The 23007-nt window shown below is 40.0% G+C and overlaps 1 protein-coding gene across 4 annotated transcripts in view; it reads right to left on the bottom strand.

The window, feature by feature from the left end:
- Positions 1-23007, bottom strand: part of MBTPS2 (membrane bound transcription factor peptidase, site 2) — a 111061-nt gene that overhangs the window by 68556 nt on the left and 19498 nt on the right. For 3 of the 4 annotated variants that reach the window (XR_004271147.1, XM_032286114.1, XM_032286115.1), the window contains exons 6-7: positions 9335-9453; positions 8213-8393 (exon numbers count right to left, since the gene is read on the bottom strand). The exons of the other annotated variant lie outside the window; for it this stretch is intronic. Coding sequence is in view for 2 of the 3 variants with exons in the window: in XM_032286114.1 (XP_032142005.1) it covers positions 8213-8393; positions 9335-9453 (300 nt within the window). In the remaining variant the exon portion in view is untranslated. The remainder of the gene's footprint in view (positions 1-8212; positions 8394-9334; positions 9454-23007) is intronic. 4 annotated transcript variants of the gene reach the window in all.

The raw sequence follows: 23007 nt of genomic DNA, 5'->3' as shown, positions 1-23007 counted from the left end.
TTTTTGAGACGGAGTTTCGCTCTTGTTAGCCAGGCTGGAGTGCAATGGGGCGATCTCGGCTCACCGCAACCTCCGCCTCCTGGGTTCAGGCAATTCTCCTGCCTCAGCCTCCTGAGTAGCTGGGATTACAGGCACGCACCACCATGCCCAGCTAATGTTTTGTATTTTTAGTAGAGACGAGGTTCCACCGTGTTGACCAGGATGGTCTCGATCTCTTGACCTCATGATCCACCCGCCTCGGCCTCCCAAAGTGCTAGGATTACAGGCGTGAGCCACCGCGCCCGGCAATATATTTATTTTTTTAAAGTTCTTTGGTGGACTGCTTTACTGGCATTGGGAGCAGAATAAGGAATCTAAGTCACTTATATAAGTGGGACAAAAAATGGTTTCATGTATTTATTTGGGAATGTTTGCTGCATTCCAACACATCAAACTGGTAAAGTGTAAACTGATGAGTGGCAAGGACCAATTAAATTTGAACCTTGAATATAAACTACCAAACTCGGATGTGCTGATGAAAATAGACTCATGAGTCAAATTATCCCTGTTTCTCAGTACTACAAAAAGCTTTTCTATTTACAAGAGTGCCTTCAGGAGCACTTTAGCATGAAAATGTTAGTTGATATGCAATGTAATTTTAATTTTATAAAGATTTTGTATTTCAGCCAAAAGTTTTTGCTTTTTTTAAAATAGTTTTTTGTTTTTGTTTTACTCTATTGTTTGAGGAAGACATCTTTGTATTAGTTATACTGTATTTCCTCTAGCAATATGCTGTCACTCTCTCTCCTTGGCCAAAATATAGCAAAGAACCAAACAGAGGCAAAGGAAACTAACTGATGATTGGCTGCATGGGTAATTTTGTTTTCTTTCTTTTTTTAAGACAGAGTCTCACTCTGTCGCCCAGTCTGGAATACAGTGGCGTGACCTTGGCTCACTGCAACCTCTGCCTCCTGCTTAAGTGATTCTCCCGCCTCAGCCTCCTGAGTAGCTGGGATTACAGGCACGCGCCACCACGTCCAGCTAATTTTTTTGTATTTTTAGTAGCAATGGGGTTTCACCATGTTAGCCAGGCTGGTCTTGAACTCCTAGCCTCAAGTGATCCACCCGCCTCGGCCTCCCAAAGTACTGTGATTACAGGCATGAGCCACTGCACCTGGCCTGTTCTGTTTTCTTATCATAACTGAATGGGTATTTAATTTTGAGTGAGGAGTATTTAAAATATTAAAGCAGACCATGAGCATCTAATGGCACAGACAAACCCTAGCCTATAATCATTTGTCAGCCCTAATGATAAAGTATAAGGTAAACAGTTGTTTAGGAATTTTTTTTAGAAAAATCAAGCTAAACCCTCAGTGTTCTCTTTGATCAGACTGCCAAGTCTCATGGATTTTTACCTCTTCCTCACTTTTCTCCTTATCTATTCCCACTTGAGTACAGACTAATTCCTTCTCACCTAACCCATCTAAACAGACCTGTAACAAGTCTGTTTGCTCTCTACCTAGCTATCACATGCAAATGTGTCCTACATGATAAATGCTTCAGATTAAACTTCCAATATATAACTCCAAGAATGTAATTTCTTTAATCCAAAGCTTTAGACTCTGCATTGTTCCCAAATAAAGTCTAAAATTCATAGCCTAAAACTTAGGCTACTTTTTTTTTTTTTTTCTTACTATCTTGTCTCATATGATTCTCTTGCTAAACTGAATTACTGGCAGTTCCTTGACCACCTTCTATTCGATGGTGCTGAGGTCCATGTCCACCTTGACCTCCTAAAAGTAAACTCACTGTTGACAGCCAGTTCAAGGGCTAATGCTGTGAAACCTGCCTTCATCTTCTCAGTCAAGACTGTCATTTCCCAATACTGCCTGTCATTACTTCAACTTCATCTTGTACTGTAATAATGTGGGTATGGTCCATTTTTCTGACTAAACTGTGAGCTCCTTGAGGGAAAGGTTTCTCAGTGTCTTTTATAAGGTGGATTACTCAATATACATTGAATACATAAATGATGTTCTATGCCACTTGCCTTTGTACCAGTAATGACCTTAAAATGTTTACAGCTGATGCTTAATTACTAACTTTCTTAGAGGACTGGGTATAATACGGAATTGGAAGTCAAGAATTTATTATCGCTATTGGTATAGCATGTTTGGTAATATAAATGCTTAAATGGGCCAAGCAGGTACCAAATAAATAAGTGGATCATATGAAAAAAAAAAAAACAAAAAACAAAAAACGGAAAGTGGTGGGTACTGTGATGAACTAGAAAACACATTTCTCTTCTAGGGGGATTAGCAGCCAGGCCACTCAATCTGGGGCCCAGAATCGACAGATCTTCCATTTTGTTCCAACAGAAACCAGAAATCTGGACCTTCATGTAAAGCCTGTTGAAGTTTAAACACTGGCAGCCAATGAAAAAATAAAAAACACTGAGCAAGCCAAAGCAAATACATCTGCTAAGACTGGATTTGGCCTGGAGGCTACCACCAATTTGCAATCTCTAGTTTAGGGCTTCTTCTTGTGGCATTTATTTTAAGCAAAACAGAAATCCATGGCTGTGGTCTTCCTGACAAGATTAAGTACCTCCTGACATACAGAATTTCCCAATAAAGAGTTAAATATTTTGTTTCCATGTGAGAAGTGCACTTGATATTTCTCTATTGATATTTTAAAAAGTTTTAGGCTTAAACATATTTAATTTTACAATCTTTTCTACTGTGTCACATAAAGAACAAGTTACTTAACCAGTTTCTGTGACTAGATTCTTAATCTATAAGATGGGGGGGTGCAACACAGATAACTTTTATTTTCACGTACTTTTATCAATTATGAGAGGCCAATACAATTACAATTCTACTTTGGAAGGAGTATTCAGGATTGCAATAGGATGTCCCCAGGGAATTTCTGGTTTCAATTTAACTCTAGAAGATTAGAATTGTCCCTTAAATATCTCCAGTAGGGGAGACAATCAGAAAAATTTAAGGCCAGAAAAGTTTCATAATTTTACTACAGGGAGAACTTGTATAGTATATTGTGAATGTACCCTAAGATGAGCCCTAGGATAGTCACAGAAATAGTCCAGTCTACAAAGAATGGTCTAGACCAGAGGTGACTGTGGAATAAAGCTGGAGAGAAGAGATTTTTTTCAATCTCTAGTTCACAGTGCCTATCACTCTCTATATCTCTAATATGAACTGAACAATTTTCCCTAGCTTGTTAAATATATAACACATAGCTAGGGCTCCAAGGCAGGGAACCAAGCCTATTTGTTCTTATTTCTATTGCTGACTTTATGCCATCATTGCCTAGTAACAAGTAGTTATACACACACACACACACACACACACACACACACACACACACACAGGGCTAGGTGTAGAGGCTCACACCTGTAATCCTAGCACTTTGGAAGGCTGAGACGGGAGGATCACCTGAGGTCAGGAGTTTGAGAACAGCCTGGCCAACATGGTGAAACCCTGTCTCTACTAAAAAATAAGAAAAAAAAAAAATTAGCCAGGTGTGGTGGTGCGCCTGTAATCCCAGCTACTTGGGAGGCTGAAACATGAGAATCACATGAACCCAGGAGGCAAACGTTGCTGTGAGCCGAGATCACAGCACTGCACTCCAGCCTGAGTGACAGAGACAGACTTTGTCTCAAAAATAAATAAATAAATAAAATATATATACACACACACGGACACACACACACACACACACACACACACTTATATACACACTCTTACTCTTCAATTTAGGATAGCAAAGAAATATTGAACCATCATTTGATGCCCATAATGACAAAAAAAACCTTTTTTATTTTCAAATATTAGAGCAATTTGGACATAAAAACAATCTGAGTACTCAAAGTTTGTTGAAAAGATTTCCAGAGTTTTCCTTTTATTATCTTAAACTGGGTCAAGAAGGGTCTTCTCTCACTTCAATTAAAGATATGTAAGACAGTTTAATATTTCTGTTGCCAGGCAGGTAAGGAAATAAACCCTCACCTCCTTTGAATAGGAATGTAAACTGTTCAGGGTAGATGCCTGAGCCTGGGCTCACAGCCTCATTTTAAGCAGCAGTTGCCTTAGCATTCTGTTTTGTGTACCTTAAAATGTAGTTCAAACGCTGGACTTGCTAAGGACAGCTTTTCTTACTGAATGCTTTTATCAAAAAGGAATTTAGCTTTATGCATACATGAAATGAGGAGTACCTCCCTCAAAATAAAGAGAGAAGATGCAAAGTACTTGTTAGGAAAATAGTCCCCCAAAAGAGCCATGCTAGTTATTGTCTGTAACTTTCAGTTCTATTTAAATCACGGAGTAGCCTATGGACAGTCAGCAATCCTAAAAGCAGAGGCTTCAGTATGAATGGGGGAAGAGTGTATGTTTTCTGTTCTGACCCAGAGTAAGACCAGAGACCTATTCCAGGTGCAAAGGACTCTAAGCCCTCACTCAGTGTCCTTCTTGGAGTTTCCCCAAAAGGCCGTTTAATCTTCAAAGAGTTTAAATCTAATACTGTATCTGGGAGAGACAGGGTATGAAATAAGAGGCTAGAGATAATTGGTGGAGACAGTTTACAAGCACTTCCAGGGTGTTATCTTTCCAAGGTGGGTTTATTGCTCTGAAGGGATATAAATTCCTAGCATTTAGTTATATGTACTGAATTCTACTCTAAACTGAACATAAATAACTTTTGGATCACTGGACACTTTATACTGCTATATCTGACCATAGCTTTCATTCGTACTTATAAGGAAGGATAGGAAAATTACCTAGAAATATTTAAAATACCATCAATCCATAGCTTTCTTAAATGTCCATGGCCCTAGTGGCTAAGCCAGCCATCAAAATTAATCTAGTATGTTTTTTATAAGGCTAGTCAAGTGATGTTGTGGGAGCAGAGAAGGAACAAAGAATTCTGTAACTGGCTGTGATCAATTGATTGTAACCACAACTGCATTTAGACCAGCCCTAGTATATATTTGAAGTGACATTTACAGACATTAATATTCCTTTAAACTGGCTAAGTACGTGCTCCATTTTCAAAAGCTTAGAGGCACAGATTTATCAGATATAGTAATCATGTAACATAAACATGTATACTGAGACAAAATAGATGTTGAAGAATTACTCTCGAGCTGGGAGGCTTGGCAAAAAAAAAAAAAATTACTTCTGGATTGATTTTAGTGTAGAAAGAGTAATATCTGCTTTAGGTATTTAAACAAATACCTCCAAAATATAGCACATGATCCATAACAGAGAAATACTCAAACAGTTAATAAGAAGAGAGTTTCTGAGTATTTCAGGGAAAATTTTTATTTACAGTCTGTCTGACAGGAAAAAGATAAAACCCTAAACATCTGAAAATGCAGATATCCTAAGTAAAACAATCCTACTGCAGAGAACTTTAACTAGTGTGTCACTTTGGTTTTTGTAATTCAATACATATTACATTACAAATTTAGAGAAACCAGAAGATAATGATAACGGACTTAAGTGGGAAATAATGGATCGTTTCTTTAAAGAAGAACACATTGTGGATTACATATCAACCTTCTGTCATCTTAAAAGTTTTGGAAGATGTTAAGAGGCTCTTGAGACTGGGGAAAATTTATAAATATTTCAACCTTAAAGAATCAGATTGGTCCACTGAACAATCTTAACATCATTAAAACAGAGAACAATAGATACCAGATGCAATATGATGCCACAGGAAGTACCAAGTGCCACTTATGAAGTGTGTTTGCCAAAAAAAAAAAAAAAAAGAATTCTGAATCTAATCAAGGCCATGGACCTAATTAACAGTTTATAGAAAACTGGAAGACATCTGAACAAGTTAATGACATCATGAGGATAAGATATAACCAGAAAAAAAACAGAATATAGGGAATTCAACAAAACAAATGACTCAGTTTCTTCAACAAAAAAATGACATTTCAAAAACTGGTCAAGGGGAATTCTTACAAATTAAAAGAGTCTTAGAAGACATCCTAACTTAAATCAACTACAATAAAAAGCATTAGAAACAACGGAATACCAACTAGATATCAGAAATTACTGTTACTTTGTTAGGAAGGATAACAGTATTGTGTTCATGTTTAATAAGTCATCCTCTGTTAAAGGCAGGCTGAAAGTTTATGGATGAAATGATAGGTTGCCCGGGATGTACTTTAAAATATTTCCCCTAAAAGTGGGCTGCTTAGATGAAAAAATTGGCAAAATGTTAATAATTGCCAAAGCTGGCAGAAGGATACATGTAGGCTTGTTTATACTATTCTCGGGAATTTTATGTGTATCTAAACATTTTTGATAATAAAAACCTTCTTACAAATGGGTTATACGTGGAAGAGTAAATTTTAAAAAGTTTTTTAAAAAATCAGTTCTTACTACTTTGCTTGTGTTGCACACAGTACTTTAGTAAAACTATTCTTGATTATTAGTCTTATTTCCCTACACCAATAGATGTGGACAAGTAACAGGATATTTTTTCACGTAAAGATATAGTCTGTGAGCATAATTTCTATTTTCTAACACCTTCAACTTTGTATAAAGAATCTTGTATAAAGAATTGGGAAGCTGATTTTGTATAAAGAATTGGGAAACTGATTTTGTATAAAAAATTTGGAAACTGATTTTGTATAAAGAATTGGGAAACTGATTTGCATAAAGAATTGGGAAGCTGATTTTGTATAAAGAATTGGGAAGCTGATTTTTCAGAACTGAAAGAACTCAAAATAAGTTTGGCAGGATCTGGGAAGAAACTTGCTTCAGCTCTGTCATCTGCTGCACAGAGCAACATATCTGACTTCACAGGATATTTTTGGAAGCCAAGATAACTTCCTTAGGATGCATGCCACATAAAATACATAAAATAACTCTACCCAGATAGATTCAGACATGCCAACATCCACATAGCTACCACTAGAACTGTTTAAGTTTAGGTATTAAGGGAATTTTTAAGTAAGGGAAATTTTTCAAAATCCCAGATAGGTTTTTTTGTTTGCCAAGTTCCTTTTATTTCTTTTAATCTTTCCTTATTGCATGCCTGTGTTGGGCTAACAATATGTGAATACAGAATGTTTATGCTTTGACTTTTATACATTTAGTTGTTAACTAACAGTTATTTATCTGTTCTGACATAAGCTTATGCAAAGTAGAACTGGTTCTTATTACTTATATTCCCTTTTTCAGTTATAAAAGTATAAAGTACTATAATATATCTACACACATGCATAAAGATAATATTATATTGGGGATATTTAATTATTATTATTATTTTTTTTGAGACGGAGTTTCGCTCTTGTTGCCCAGGCTGGAGTGCAATGGCGCGATCTCGGCTCACTGCAACCTCCGCCTCCTGGGTTCAGGCAATTCTCCTGCCTCAGCCTCCTGAGTAGCTGGGATTACAGGCATGCGCCACCATGCCCAGCTGATTTTTTGTATTTTCAGTAGAGACGGGGTTTCACTATGTTGACCAGGACGGTCTCGATCTCTTGACCTCGTGATCCACCCGCCTCGGCCTCCCAAAGTGCTGGGATTACGTAAAGGCGTGAGCCACCGCGCACGGCCAAGGGGATATTTAATTATTGGAATTAGTTAATTAGTTAATTAGTTATGATTGACCTTCAATGCTGAATTTTTTTTTTTTTTTTTTTTTTTTTTTGAGACAGAGTCTCACTCTGTGTCCCGATCTCGGCTCACTGTAACCTCCACCTCCCAGGGTCAAGCAATTATCCTGCTTCAGATTCCCGAGTAGCTGGGATTATAGGTGCCCATCACCATGTCCCACTAATTTTTGTATTTTTAGTAGAGATGGGGTTTCACCATGTGGGCCAGGCTGCTCATGAACTCTTGACCTCAAGTGATCCGCCCACCTCAGCCTCCCAACGTGCTGGGATTACAGGCGTGAGCCACTGCGCCTGGCTATGATTTAATTTAAGTGTTTTGAAAGCAGAAAGTATTACAGTCCTAAAAGTCAAATATGATATTATGAAAATAGTTAGAAGTTCAACAACAGTACATAATAAAGGAAACATACATATTAGCATCCAACTTACCAAGAAAAATGTCTATTAGTTTGAACCTATTTACTTTACTGATTTGCTTTAAAAAGATTAGAACAGAATAAATCTATAGACATGGTCTAAGTATTAGTGAATGGCAGGTACTGGTGATTGAAGCATTATATTATATAGAGAAAATATACACACCTCTAACTGGGAAACTTAACTGCTGTAAAGTTGATGCACTTATACAGTAACCAATTTGGGGCTCATAGGCGATGGTATCTAAACATTCATTCCAATCTTGCACATTAGTAACAGGACAATCCTGTAGATGGGTGACAAGGTCTCCCACAAAAAGGCCTCTGGGTCCAATGGCAGGAGAGTCCTTGGGAAGAGGGTAAAACCAAATCAGATAATACATGAAGACAAGCTATGATTAATCTGAGCAAATAATAAAGACCCTGAGTTAATTAAGCAGAATATTTTAAATGCAGAAAATAATCCAGCTTTGAATTCAAGACACAGTCCTAGAAAATTAAAATAAACCCCAATAATTATAGTTGCTTTTCCCAAATTCTCTAAGATCTTGATTTTTTTTACAATTGAAAAAAAAAAAAAAAAAAAAAAATCAAAAAAAAACTGACTTGCTTGCTGACTGTTAAGACTAAAATGATGAAATTTTTTCCCAAACTGCATTAAATTTTTTTTGGTGAAAGTATCATTAGACTGCTTTTCCTTTCCTAAATCCTTAACACATAAAACAATAAGACAAGTCCTTACATATCCCGAATATGCAGACAATATCATCAATAAAAGGTATATATAAGCCAATTGCTCACAAAGGTAATTTTCCTCTTCCTAATGTCTGAATAGAAGATTTGATACCATCATAGCAGTTAGTGTCTAAGGGACTGAAATATAGAGTTGAAGACATTAACTTAAACCCCTATGAAATGTTACAGCTGGATGGCCTGGGTTTCATCTTTCTTATTACTTAGGAGGCGTAAAGACATTTGACTCAAAAGCAGAGATATAAAAATAAATGGTAAAGGTAAATGATGCATTTTACTAATAAACTACAGGTAGAAAATCGTGATACGATCTTTGTAAGTACAGTATCAGGAAAAAAACAATTTTTATGAAACTTTAAGAATGCAACGTGTTTCCCAATGTTATTTGTTAGATTTGAAAGGATTATAGTAATTTCTTCAGAAGAAACTGAGTATTTTATATATGAGGAGATCTTGAATAAAATTTCCTGATTAAATGCTAAGTATTACACCACAACATCTGATGAAAGAATGCCCTGAGTAATCCATTATTTACCTCAGCAACTTCAGTGATGAGCACCCCAACTCCAGTGTAGTAAAATGGTAAAAGAATTACTGGGAGGAGAACAAGAGCTAAAATACCCAAGAGTGCAAGGACAAAATTATGCCAGATACCTGGAAAGAGAAAGAAAAAAGCAGTAAGCTCAACCAGGGGCAGGAGTGATATAAGTAGCTCGACCTCACAACACTTGAGCATTCTTATAAATTAAGAAAGTGATCAGAAGAAGCAATGAGGCAAAAATATCTGCTTATTAGTAGAGCAGACAGATGTTCAATTAAAAGTCACTTTCATTTCAGACATTGAAATCTAAAACAGGCATGTTAATACCACACTAGGAAGACCACATGCTGATATGATTTGATACTGACAGAATTAACTATACCCTCTTTTCAGAAAATGTATATATCACTACTTGAAACATATTTGTGATCTTTGAAAGAAATCTCTAATATATTCAAATTAAAAAAATTCTTGCTAAACAGGAGTACAGAAACTCAAATGGCATTTGGCAAAAGGAGGTTGTTTTAAGAAACTATTATGCAGAATAATACTGGTGGAACAAACCGAGCATATATTTTACATCATGTCACGGAGTAGAAAGCAACAAATCATAAGAAAACTGTTATTTAAAAAAAAACCTAAAATTTATGTAGTCAAATTCACGAATCTTTTCCTTTATATATTTGACCTTTGCAGCTATGTAAAGGAAGACTTTCTCACTCCTAACATTATGTAAGTAATCACTCTTTTTGTGGGGAAGGATGGTTTTAAATAGTTTTATTTTTACACTTAAATATTTTACCATTTGGAATTTATTTTTGTGTATGGTGTGACTGATAAGTGTAATTAATTTTATTCAAATGTTTAGCTAATAATTACTGAGTAATGCATTCTTTCCCTACTAAATTAAATGTAACTTTTAATTTACACTATATTTTCATCTATTCTTTGGCTTGCTTCTGCATTTTCCATTCTTTTCCACTATTCCCGTGACAATAAAGCTGCTGCTAGTAGTTAATATTTCAGTATTTGGTAAATAAATACTTCCAATTTGTTTATTTTTGTTACTTTCCTCTTAACCTTTCTGATAAATTTGAGAATCATTTTGACAACCACCAAATACTGTTCAAATTAGGATTTCTTTCTTTCTTTCATTCTTTTTCTTTCTTCTTTTTTTTTTTTTTTGAGACAGAGTCTCACTCTGTAGCCTAGTGGCACAATCTCAGTTCCCTACAACCTCTGCCTCAGCCTCCTGAGTAGCTGGGACTGCAAGCGCCTGCCACCATGCCTGGCTAACTTTTTTTGTATTTTTAGTAGAGACAGGGTTTCACCATGTTGGCCAGGCTGGTCCTGAACTCCTGACCTCAGGTAATCTGCCTGCCTCAGCCTCCCAAAGTGCTAAGATTACAAGTGTGAGCCATCGCACCCATCCCAAATTAGGATTTCTAATGTCACTACAAAGACTGCAATAACTAGGGGTAAATCCACACTTTTACATTTCTGACATAGGAACATGGCATCTCTGTTTACTCAAAACTTCTACGTCTCAGTACAGATTTGTATTTTCTGTAAATCCACAACAGTAGGGATTAGATGGAAGTGAGGACCACCTTTATTCTGGTTTATATACTAAGCAGTGAGATGGGGGCAACAGTAGAAAAGTCAGAATATGGGTGACTCAGGTTTTAAAAATATCATGGGGCTGGGCAGAGCAGTTCACGTCTGTAATCCCAGCACTTTGGGAGGCCAAGGTGGGAAGATCACTTGAGACCAGGAGTTTGAGACCAGCCTAGGTGACAGAGCAAAACTCTGTCTCAAAAAAAATATATATATCATGGGTCAAGGGAGAAGGAAATCTATGGTTGTGATCAAGGCAGCAAGGTACCCATAGTGATTATTATTAAGTGGGGGCTAACGGTTACCTTAATCGAGCTCTACTTATGCTTAGTGTGGTTTGCAATTAAAAAGGAAACACAACTACCTTAATTCTCTAACATACAGAAATGATTTACAGGTCACCAGATGACTGAATAAGTAAAATAACAACTCATTATTCCTTGAATAACCCAGAGTAGTTATAGCTGAAAGAATGTAAACTATCAACTTGGCAAGGCTTACACTGTGTTCTAAGTTTAAATTCCAGCTTACTATAATCACAACATCACTTTTACAGTCACCAGTGTTTTTCACTTTGCCCTCAAATAAACTTACAACGGGCTTATATAAATAAGAACAGAGGTCGGGTGCGGTGGCTCAAGCCTGTAATCCCAGCACTTTGGGAGGCTGAGGCGGGTGGATCACGAGGTCAAGAGATCGAGACCATCCTGGTCAACATGGTGAAACCCCGTCTCTACTAAAACTACAAAAAATTAGCTGGGCATGGTGGCGCGTGCCTGTGGTCCCAGCTACTCAGGAGGCTGAGGCAGGAGAATTGCTTGAACCCAGGAGGCGGAGGTTGCGGTGAGCCGAGATCGCGCCATTGCACTCCAGCCTGGGTAACAAGAGCGAAACTCCGTCTCCAAAAAAAAAAAAAAAAAAAAAAAAAAAAAAAAAAAAAAAAAAAAAAAAGAACAGAGTTTTCAATATTTAAGAAGGATTTAAAAATATTTAAGTATGGAACCAGAAAGGTCAAATTTTACTTCCAGTATTTAAAGGGATTTTTAGCAACATAGCATAGAGAATTTTTTTTTTTTTTTGACACAGAGTCTCACTCTTGTTGCCCAGGCTCGAGTACGGTGGTGCAATCTCAGCTCACTGCAACCTCTGCCTCCTGGGTTCAAGCAATTCTCATGCCTCAGCCTCCCAGGTAGATAGGATTATAGGCGCCCGCTACCACCCCCAGCTAATTTTTGTATTTTTAGTAGAGATGGGGTTTCACAGTGTTGGCCAGGCTGGTCTCCAACTCCCGAGCTTGTGATCTACCTGCCTCAGTCTCCCAGAGTGCTATGGATTACAAGCATGAGCCACTGCGCCCGGCTGAGAATTTTTTTTTAAGCAATCTACTCTTCACTTGGGACCAGACAGCAGGTATTGTTTAATCCCTCTTCTAAAAATGCTTTATACCAAAATTCAAAATTTAAACACTTTCATTTAGTATCCCATCTTATCTCTCTTTTTTCTCCACCAAATCTCAGACATATGTTTAGTGGCTTTTTCTTTTAAAAATCAGTATGTATTTCATTGTTTTTTAAAAAAAGAAATAGCCCGGTGTGGTAGCTCATGCCTGTAATGCCAGCACTTTGGGAGGCCTAGGCAGGTGGATTGCTTGAACCCAGGAGTTCGAGACCAGCCTAGGCAACATGGCAAGACCTGCCTCTCTACAAAAAGTGCAAAAATTAGCTGGGTGCGATGGTGCACACCTGTGGTGCCAGCTACTTGGGAGACTGAGATGTGGGAGGATCACTTGAAATCAGGAGGTCAAGGCTACAGTGAGCCGTGATTGTACCACTGCCCTCCAGCCTGGGTGCAGGGTGATACCTGTCTCAGAAAAAAAAAAAAAAAAAAGAAAGAAAAGAAAAAAGTAAAAAACTATTACATATGCAACTCATTTTATTTTTGAGATAGGGTTCTCACTTTGTCATCCGCCAGGCTGGAGTGCAGTGGTGCGATCTTGGCTCACTGCAACCTCTAACCCCAGGCTCAAGCCATCCTCCCATCTTAGCTTCCTGAGCGGCTGAGACCACAGGGGTGCACCATCATGCCCAGCTAAGTTTTTGTATTTTTAGTAGAGACAGAGTCTTGCTATGATGCCTCGGCTGGTCTCAAACTCCTGAATTCAAGTGACCTGTCTGCCTCAGCCTCCCAAAGTGCTGGGATTATGTCAGGGGAAGATCCTGTGGGAGACCCTATAAGTGCCGAGGCAAGGGTCTGAAGCCTCAGCCTGTTCCCATATGAATATAGAACTAAAAAAGAATTATAGTTACCTAGTTATTCCTATATATATAATCATGAATAATCACATATATGTAATCACAGAAATATGTATATACTCAATATAATCTTTTAATCTTACCAATGATTATTGGGTTATGAAGCACAGAACTGAGGTGACAATGTGAACAAAGTGATCCTAAGGCAAGATGCTCTAAGCCCTCTATCACGCCCGCATAAAGGCTGTTGAAAGGCCCCTCAGCTGTGCAGCAGCACCAGAGCTGGGAAAGCGCCCGCTGCTTAGCTGGCAGCTAGGGAAGGAGACGTCCAAAATGTCCGAGACGTCTCCTTCCTCAGGGGAGTTAGGAGAAAATTCTTGCTTCTCCATGCTCTTGTGGTAGGCCTGACAGCTGTCAGGTACACCAGCAGACATCCAGGGGCTTAACTGTCTCTATGTGATGCTGTGCTTCAGTGGTCACGTCCCATGTCCACTTTCACGCTCCGCTTCTGCACCTGGTTACTCTTTTTCTTAGAACATAAACAAAGAACATAAACAAAGTCTTTGTTCTTTCTTGACAAGTGTGAGAAAAGTGCTGATGCATTAGGTTTTCTCCTTGCCTCGGCTACTTGAAAGACCTGGGTCCCCTATCTCCAAGACACGTGATTTACCTGACCCTATCAGTGACCACCATTATCTCACCCTACTTACCCTGCCCCCTGCTTTGTACTCAATAAAAGTCAGAGTGTCCAGGCACTCTGGGCCACTGCCAGACTCCATGCTCAAACTCTGTTTTCTCTTTCTCAGTGTCTTATGTCTTTTATTTCCACAGTTTCTCATCTCCACACCTGTAGAGGGGCTCACAGGACCCTGTAGGGCTGGACCCTACAGGATTACAAGCGTGAGTCACTGTACCTGGCCTACATATAGGCAACTCTTTAAAAGTAGCATTATAAAACTAGATTTATTGGGAGGCCAAGGCGGTGGATAACCTGAGGTCAGGAGTTCGAGACTAGCCTGGCCAACGTGGTGAAACCCTGTCTCTACTAAAAATACAAAAAAAATTAGCTGGGTGTGGTGGCAAGCACCTGTAAACCCAGCTACTTGGGAGGCTGAGGCAGAAGAATCACTTGAACCCAGGAAGCAGAGGTTGCAGTAAGTCGAGATCATGCCATTGCACTCCAGCCTGGGCAAGAGAAAAATTCCGTCTCAAAAAAAACAAAACAAACAAAAAAACCAAAAAAACTAGATTTAAATAACTCCCTGGACTTTTTACATGGAAGTGGGAAGACATTTTAGAAGCAATGAAATTATATTCCTAAATTTAAAACCAATAAAGTAGGGCTGGACGCAGTGGCTCACACCTGTAATCTTAGCACTTTGGGAGGCCAAGACGGGCGGATCATGAGGTCAGGAGTTCGAGACCAGCCTGGCCAACATAGTGAAACCACGTCTCTACTAAAAACATAAAAAATTAGCCAGGCACGGTGGTGGGCGCCTGTAACCCTGGCCACTTGGGAGGCTGAGGCAGGAGAATTGCTTGAACCCGAGGGGCTGAGATCGTGCCATTCCACTCTGGCCTGGGCAACAGAGTAAGACTCCGTCTCAAATGAAAAAAAAAAAAAAAACAAAACAATAAAGTAGGAAGAGGGTATACGTGTATTTCTCTCTCCCTCTAAATACATAATTTATGTACATCCCTAAACGTTGGAGAACACACAGGTTTCCCATGTTGTCTTCCACTTTGATGGCTGCAACAGGGTGAGCTTACAGCTCAACAAACATCTAGCAGGGAATAAGATACTAAACACTTCTTATTACATACAAGTCCAAATCTTTGAATCTGTCCATCTTGACTTCAGGGCAAGATAAGCATCTCCTTCCCACCCCTAACCTTGCCTTCTTGCCTGGGAAAGAAAGCAGGGCAGAGCTGTTTAGTTGTTGACTAGGCTAACACCTCACGCTTGGGAATGAGAAGTTAATGGGCTACATGATGTTTGGGATAGCAGAACTAGTTAGTTCTGTTTCAGTCAATAAGCTCTGAAAGAGGTGGGGCCGGGTGCAGTGGTTCATGCCTGTAATCCCAGCACTTTGGGAGGCCGAGGTGGGTGGATCACTTGAGGTTGGGAGTTCGAGCCCAGCCTGACCAACACGGAGAAACCCCATCTCCACTAAAAATATAAAATTAGCTGGGTTGGTGGCACATGCCTGTAATCCCAGCTACTGGGGAGGCTGAGGCAGGAGAATTGCTTGCACCCGGGAGGTGGATGTTGCAGTGAGCCGAGATCGTACTCCAGACTGGGTAACAACAGTGAAATTCCGTCTCAAAAAAAAGGAAAGAGGTGTGTGGACCCTTGGTGGGGATATATAGCCTCCTTTAGTCTTAGTTTTGTACATTAGGTACCAATTTTAAGGAAAAAGAAGTCTCAGTACATTTTAACCCTAATATGAAATTAATTTAAGTGTTCAATTGGCTTTTAAAAAATTACTAAAAAATACAAACTGACTATAAAAATTCCAAACAATATAGACATAATAAAAAGTAAAAGCCATCTTTCCTAAACACCATTTCTCAACCACCAGCCCCATGACTCACAGTAAACATACTGTTACCATTTTCCATTTATTACTCAGATTTTCTCCACCCAGGCCAGCATGTATATGAGTATACATGTTTAATAATTTATTCAAGAGTACGAACCAAGTTTTCTAATAACTTTTTTCAAGACACTTTTATAATTTTTAAATTTTTTTAAATTTAAATGTTTATTATTATTTGAGACAGTCTCACTCTGTTGCCCATGATGGTGTGCAATGGTGTGATCTCAGCTCACTGCAACCTCTGCCTCCTGGGCTCAAACAATTCTCTTGCCTCAGCGTTCTAAGTAGCTGGGACTACAGGTGTGCGCCACCATGCTTGGGAGTTTTTTGGTTTTTTTTTTTGGAGAGACGGGTGTTTCACTGTTTTGCTTAAGCTGATCTTGAACTCCTGAGCTCAAGCCATCCTCCTGCCTCCACCTTCTAAAGTGCTGGGATTACAGTGGTGAGCCATCGCACCAGCCAGTTTTATATAAATACATACATACACACATACACACACACACACGCACACGCACGCGCGCGCACACACACACATATTTTATTAATGAGACAGGGGTTCTCCATGTTGGCCAGGCTGGTCTCGAACTCCTAACCTCAGGTGATCCACCCGCCTTGGCCTCCCAAAGTGCTGGGATTACAGGCATGAGCCACTGCACCTGGCCTGGTTTTATATTTTTTAAATTCTTTTTTTCCCCTTAGCATCTTATAACCTAACCTATGGCAGAGATGGCTATATGAACTCCGTGGTTTGCTGAAGTCTGATCTTACCAGCTTGCCAGAGCTAACTGTGCATTTCTTCCTAATTCCTCCTTCAGGAAGTGTAGGTTTGCAGCTTGAAACTGACCATAGCGGGACTACTTACACCACAAAACCCAGCAAATGCTACCATCAGAGCTCCCCATCCTAGCCCTCCAGAGCCAGATGTTAAACATTCACTTAACACGCCACTAGTAACTCCTTCCCCCATACCTGGTCTTCCTTTTTTCTATTGCAGTTTTTCTTATGGGGCAGGGCATGGGCACTACTAGCACCAGGGTGTGATAAAGGCAACCCTGTCCTGTGGGCTGTAATACAGCTGAGATGGAGCTGGATTTAAGTCCATGACACAGAAGCTGCATGTTAGGAATAGCAGAACCTGTGTCCCCAAATCACAGTTATTCCATCAGCACTGAGCTACTTACATTTGGAATGTTTTGAGAGTTTATGCCACTTATTTTTAGCTATTAGAGTAGCCAGATACTTAGATAACACGTTTCATGTAACGTATACATATTGTAAAATGTTCCTTTTTAAATTTTTTTTTTTTTTTTTTGAGATGAAGTCTTGCTCTGTCACCAGGCTGGAGTGCAGTGGCACGATCTTGGCTCACTGCAACTTCCACCTTCCAGGTTCAAGAGATTCTCTTGCCTCAGCCTCCCGAGTAGCTGGGATGACAGGTGAGCATCACCACGCCCAGCTAATTTTTGTATTTTTAGCAGAGATGGGCCAACATTTCACCATGTTGGCCAGGATGGTCTCAATCACTTGACCTTGTGATCTGCCTGCCTCAGCCTCCCAAAGTGCTGAGATTACAGGTATAAGCCACTGTGCCCAGCTTTAAATTTTTGAAGTGTTGTAAATTGTTAAATTCTAGAAATAGCCAGACAAAGTATGGTCTAGGACTTATTAGGTAAATGATCTTTTTTATTATATACAGATACATCATTTAAAAACACCAATGGCCAGGCGCGGTGGCTCACGCCTGTAATCCCAGCACTTTGGGAGGCCGAGGCGGGTGGATCACGAGGTCAAGAGATCGAGACCATCCTGGTCAACATAGTGAAACCCCGTCTCTACTAAAAATACAAAAAACCAGCTGGGCATGGTGGCGCATACCTGTAATCCCAGCTACTCAGGAGGCTGAGGCAGGAGAATTGCCTGAACCCAGGAGGCGGAGGTTGCGGTGAGCCGAGATCGCGCCATTGCACTCCAGCCTGGGCAACAAGAGTGAAACTCCGTCTCAAAAAAAAAAAAAAAACACCAATGGTATGAAATTATTACACTATATTTACACTATATTTTGCTTTTTTGTGGATTTTTAAAAAAGAGACATTCTCACTCTGTTGCCCAGGTTGGAGTGCAGTGCTGCAATCACAGCTCATGGCAGCCTCAAACTCCCACCTCAGCCTCCTAAAATTTTGGGAGTACAGGAGAGAGATCCAAGACGGCCAACTAGCAGCAGCTCAGGATTGCAGCTCCCACTGAAGGCGCAGGGAGTGACTGGACGCCAGACTTCGAGACGAATTTTTGTTGCCTACGGACCGGACCAGGAGATTCCCAGCAGAGGAGCCCCACGGGTCGCCAGCGTGACTCTTTTGGCCGGCATGGCTGTTTTGCCGGCGTCCCGGCGCAGCGGTTCTCAGTGCGGAGTGTGCGGGACTGGGTGCCCTTTTGGTTGGCGTTTGGAGCTCCGGGAAGGCAGAGTCGCCCATTCAGCTGATTGAAAAGGGGACTGAAGCCGGGAGCCAGACTGGGAGATTCCTGGGCAGAAAAGCACCACGAATCTCAGCGCCGCTTTTTCAGCCGGCGCAGTTGCCGCACGGGAAATTACATAGATCCCGGCGCCTTTTCAGCGGGTGACTGGGGCACCAGGGAGAGAATCGACCATGCAATTAGGAAAAGAAAAAAAGGGGGCTCCGAGGCGGGGAGCCAGGTGATCGGGCTCAGCTGGTCCCACCCCCACAAAAAAACAGCAATTGGAAACGCTGAGGGTTGAGTTTCACAGCAAGCACAGCTGAGCCCGGGAAGGTCCAGCTCTGTGGGGGAGGGGCATCCGCCAAAGGAAAACAAAGAAACAGAAATAACATCACCACCAACAAGCTGGACGTTCACTCAGAGACCCAATCTGAAAGTCAGCAATTACAAAGACAACAGGTGGATAAATCCACAAAGATGGGAAGAAACCAGTGCAAAAAGGCTGAAAACATCCGAAATCAGAATGCCTCTCCTCCTTCAGGGGATCGCAGCTCTTCATCAGCAAGGGAACAAGGCCTGATGGAGAATGAGTGATGAATTTTCAGAAGCAGGCTTCAGAATGTGGATAATAAGAAACTTCTGTGAGCTAAAAGAACATGTTCTAACCCAATGCAAAGAAACTAAGAACCTTGAAAAAACGTTTGACAAAATGCTAACGAGAATAGACAATTTAGAGAGGAATATAAGTGAATTAATGGAGCTGAAAAACACAATACGAGAACTTCGCGAAGTATGCACAAGTTTTAACAGTTGAATTCATCAAGCAGAAGAAAGGATATCAGAGGCCGAAGACCAACTCAATGAAATAAAACGAGAAGACAAGATTAGAGAAAAAAGGGTAAAAAGGAATGAGCTAAGTCTCCAAGAAATATGGGACTATGTGAAAAGAACTAATCTACGTTTGATAGGTGTACCTGAATGTGACGAAGAGAATGAATCCAAGCTGGAAAATATTCTTCAGGATATTATTCAGGAAAACTTTCCCAACCTAGCAAGGCAGGACAATATTCAACTCCAGGTAATACAGAGAACACCACAAAGATATTCCTCAAGAAGAGCAACCCCAAGGCACATAATCGTTAGATTCACCAGGGTTGAAATGAAGGAGAAAATGCTAAGGGCAGCCAGAGAGAAAGGTCAGGTTACCCACAAAGGGAAGCCTATCAGACTCACAGCAGATCTCTCAGCAGAAACCCTACAAGCCAGAAGAGAGTGGGGGCCAATATTCAACATCCTTAAAGAACTTTCAACCCAGAATTTCATATCCAGTCAAACTACGCTTCATAAGTGAAGGAAAAATAAAATCTTTTGTGAACAAGCAAGTACTCAGAGATTTCATCACCACCAGGCCTGCTTTACAAGAGCTTCTGAAAGAAGCACTACACACAGAAAGGAACAACCAGAATCAGCCATTCCAAAAATATACCAAAAGGTAAAGAGCATCAACATAATGAAGAATCTATATCAACTAATGGGCAAAACAGCCAGCTAGCATCAAATGGCAGTATTAAACTCACATATATTATTATTAATCCTAAATTTAAATGACCCAATCAAAAGACACAGACAGGCAAAATGGATAAAAAGCCAAAACCCATCGGTATGCTGCATCCAGACCCATCTCACATGCAAGGATACACAAAGACTCAAAACAAAGGGATGGAGGAAGATTTACCAACCAAATGGAGAGCAAAAAATAAATAAAAAGCAGGAGTTGCAATGCTCGCCTCCGATAAAATAGACTTTAAAGCAACAAAGATCAAAAGAGACAAAGAAGGACATTACATAATGGTAAAAGGATCAATGCAACAAGAAGAGCTAACGATCCTAAATATATATGCACCCAATACAGGAGCACCCAGATACATAAGGCAAGTTCTTAATGACTTATAAAGAGACTTAGACTCCCACACAATAATAGTGGGAGACTTTAACATCACATTGTCAATATTAGATCAACGGGACAGAAAATTAACAAGGATATCCAGGACTTGAACTCAGACCTGGAACAAGTAAACTTAATAAACACTTATAGAACTCTCCACCCCAAATTCACAAAATATACATTCTTATCAGTACCACATCACACCTACTCTAAAAGTGACTACATAATTGGAATTAAATCACTCCTCAGTAATTACATAGCATTTCACAAGTTTAAATGAAATATTGGTTGGCTGCTTGTTATTTTTCTCCCTTATTCCTTCCCGTCTCCATTGTTAAGCACGATTATTGGCATAAAAAAGGTTTTCAACACCCATTTTTAGATTGCATTCTAGCCTGGGCAATAAAGCAAGGCTTCCATTCTCTCTCCCTCTTTCTCTTTCTTTCCCTCTTTCCTTCCTTTTTTCTTTAAAAAAAAAAAATTGGGGGATTACAGGTGTGAGCCATCACATCCTATTTTGCTTTTTAATTTATATATTTTGGACTTTTTCATATCAGTTTATTCATATCAATCCCATTATAACTGCTACAGAGTAATCAATTTTTATTAAAGTATCAATTTATTTATAAGGTTTCTTACTATTAATTACTTAGGTTGTTTTAACCTTTTCATATAATACTGCAATACACAGCTTTGCTTACATTCTTAGGCATCTAGTTAAGTATGCATCTCAAGGATATGAAAAATTACCTAGAAATGGAAATGTTGGGTCAAAAATATGTACGTTAAAACTGGAAATCTCCAATGAGTTTGCATTAATTTATACTTTCATAATTGACATTTTTCCACTCTCTGAAGGACACTGGATGCTATTATAATTTTACTCTTTGCCAGTCTTCTGGGTGAAAAATGAAAGCCCGTTTTCTTGAGACCTACTTATTCCTCTCTATTGCCTGTTTACATCTTTGCTTATTTTTTATTGTCTTATTTACTAATTTGTATATGGTATTATTTATAATCTATACATAGAGGAATTTGGTCCTTTGTAACAAGTATTAGAATTATATCCTCCCAGTTTGTTGTTTGGTGTGGTTCATCATTTTGCTTGTATAGATACTTTAAATTTTTGTGTGATCAAATATTTCCTTGTATTAAGCCTTTCCTACTTAAAGATTATAGTAGATATTTGGCTGGGCACAGTGGCTCACACCTATAATCCCAAGCACTTCGGGAGGCCAAGGCGGGCAGATCATGAGGTCGGAAGATCGAGACCATCCTGGCCAACATGGTGAAACCTCATCTCTACCAAAATACAAAAAATTAGCTGGGCGTGGGGGCGTGTGCCTGTACTTCCAGCTACTCGGGAGGCTGAGGCAGGGGAATTGCTTGAACCCAGGAGATGGAGGTTGCAGTGAGCCCAGATTGTGCCACTACACTCCAGCCTGTCCAGCCTGTTCAGCCTGGCAACAGAGCTTTCTTGCACTGCTTTCATAGCTTCGTTAACAAAATTAAAACAAACAGAAAACCTAATCCTTTGACACACAGGAATTTACTCTGGGGAAACTTATTTAGGATACCACTATGAATTCCCCCCACCCCACCCAACCCCAGCCCAGTTGCTAGCCACAGAAACAAGACATGAACAAATGAATAAAAGCCGAGACACTCAGCAGCACTGATTCCTTGACTCCCTGTGTAGACTCTTATCTCTTGTCAGGCATGTAGCTAGTACCAGATCACCCCTCTGATTCTGGATTTATCCATGCTGGTTAAGTGGAAATGAGGGTGGTGAAGCACACACATTTCCTTCATCTAAACAACGTCTTGTCCATTAATGATTTGTTTTTAAGTACTGCATACCTCTGGAATCTTTGTTAAAAACTTGTACTTTTTTAACAGCAGGGTTTCTTAACAGGGACACTATTGGCATTTTTTTTTTTTTTTTTTTTGAGATGGAGTCTCACTCTGTCACCCAGGCTGGTGTACAGTGGCATTATCTTAGCTCACTGTAACCTCCACCTCCCAGGTTTAAGTGACTCTCCTGCCTCCGCCTCTCAAGTAGCTGGGAACACAGGCGCTGTGCCACCATCTCTGGCTAATTTTTAGTAGTAGGGAGTAGTTTAACTATGTTGGACAGGCTGGTCTTGAATGCCTGACCTCAAGTGATCCACCCACATCAGCCTCTCAGTGCTGGGATTACAGGCAGGAGCCCTGCGGCCGGCATCCCCCACCCCCCTCCTTTTTTTTTTTTTTTTTTTTGAGACAAGGTCTTGCTCTGTCACCCAGGCTGGAGTACAGTGGCTCAATTACGGCTCACTGCAGTCTCAACTTCCCCAGCTCCAGTGATCCTCCCACCTCAGATTCCTGAGTAGCTAGGACCATAGGTGTGCGCCCCACACCCAGCTAGTTTTTGTATTTTTGGTAAAGATGGGGTTTTGCCATGTTGCCCAGGCTGACGTCCAATTCCTGAGCTCAAGCGATCCACCTGCCTCAGCTTCCCAAAGTGCTGAGATTACAGGCGTGAGCCCCTGCACCTGGCACTATTGGCATTTTGGCCAAATAATTATTCATTTTGTGGGCCTGTCTGTGCATTATAGGATGTTTAGTGCAATTCCTGATCTCCCTCCACCCACCAGTAGCACCCTCCCCCTTTTCTTTAGTTGTAGCTTCTATATTGATATAGGCAAACTACTTTTTTCCTTCTTTAGAAGAGGTATTTTATTTTGCTCTTTCTATTACACAGGATATATTTCTTAAGTGTTAAAGTCAAGATACAAACAATATATTCTACAACTGGGC

This window comes from Sapajus apella, unplaced genomic scaffold (assembly GCF_009761245.1).
Source record: "Sapajus apella isolate SASKATOON/1434 unplaced genomic scaffold, GSC_monkey_1.0 scaffold17, whole genome shotgun sequence".
NCBI lineage: Eukaryota > Metazoa > Chordata > Mammalia > Primates > Cebidae > Sapajus > Sapajus apella.
Note: the sequence above shows the minus strand (reverse complement) of the source record. Positions and strands in the feature narration are given on the sequence as shown.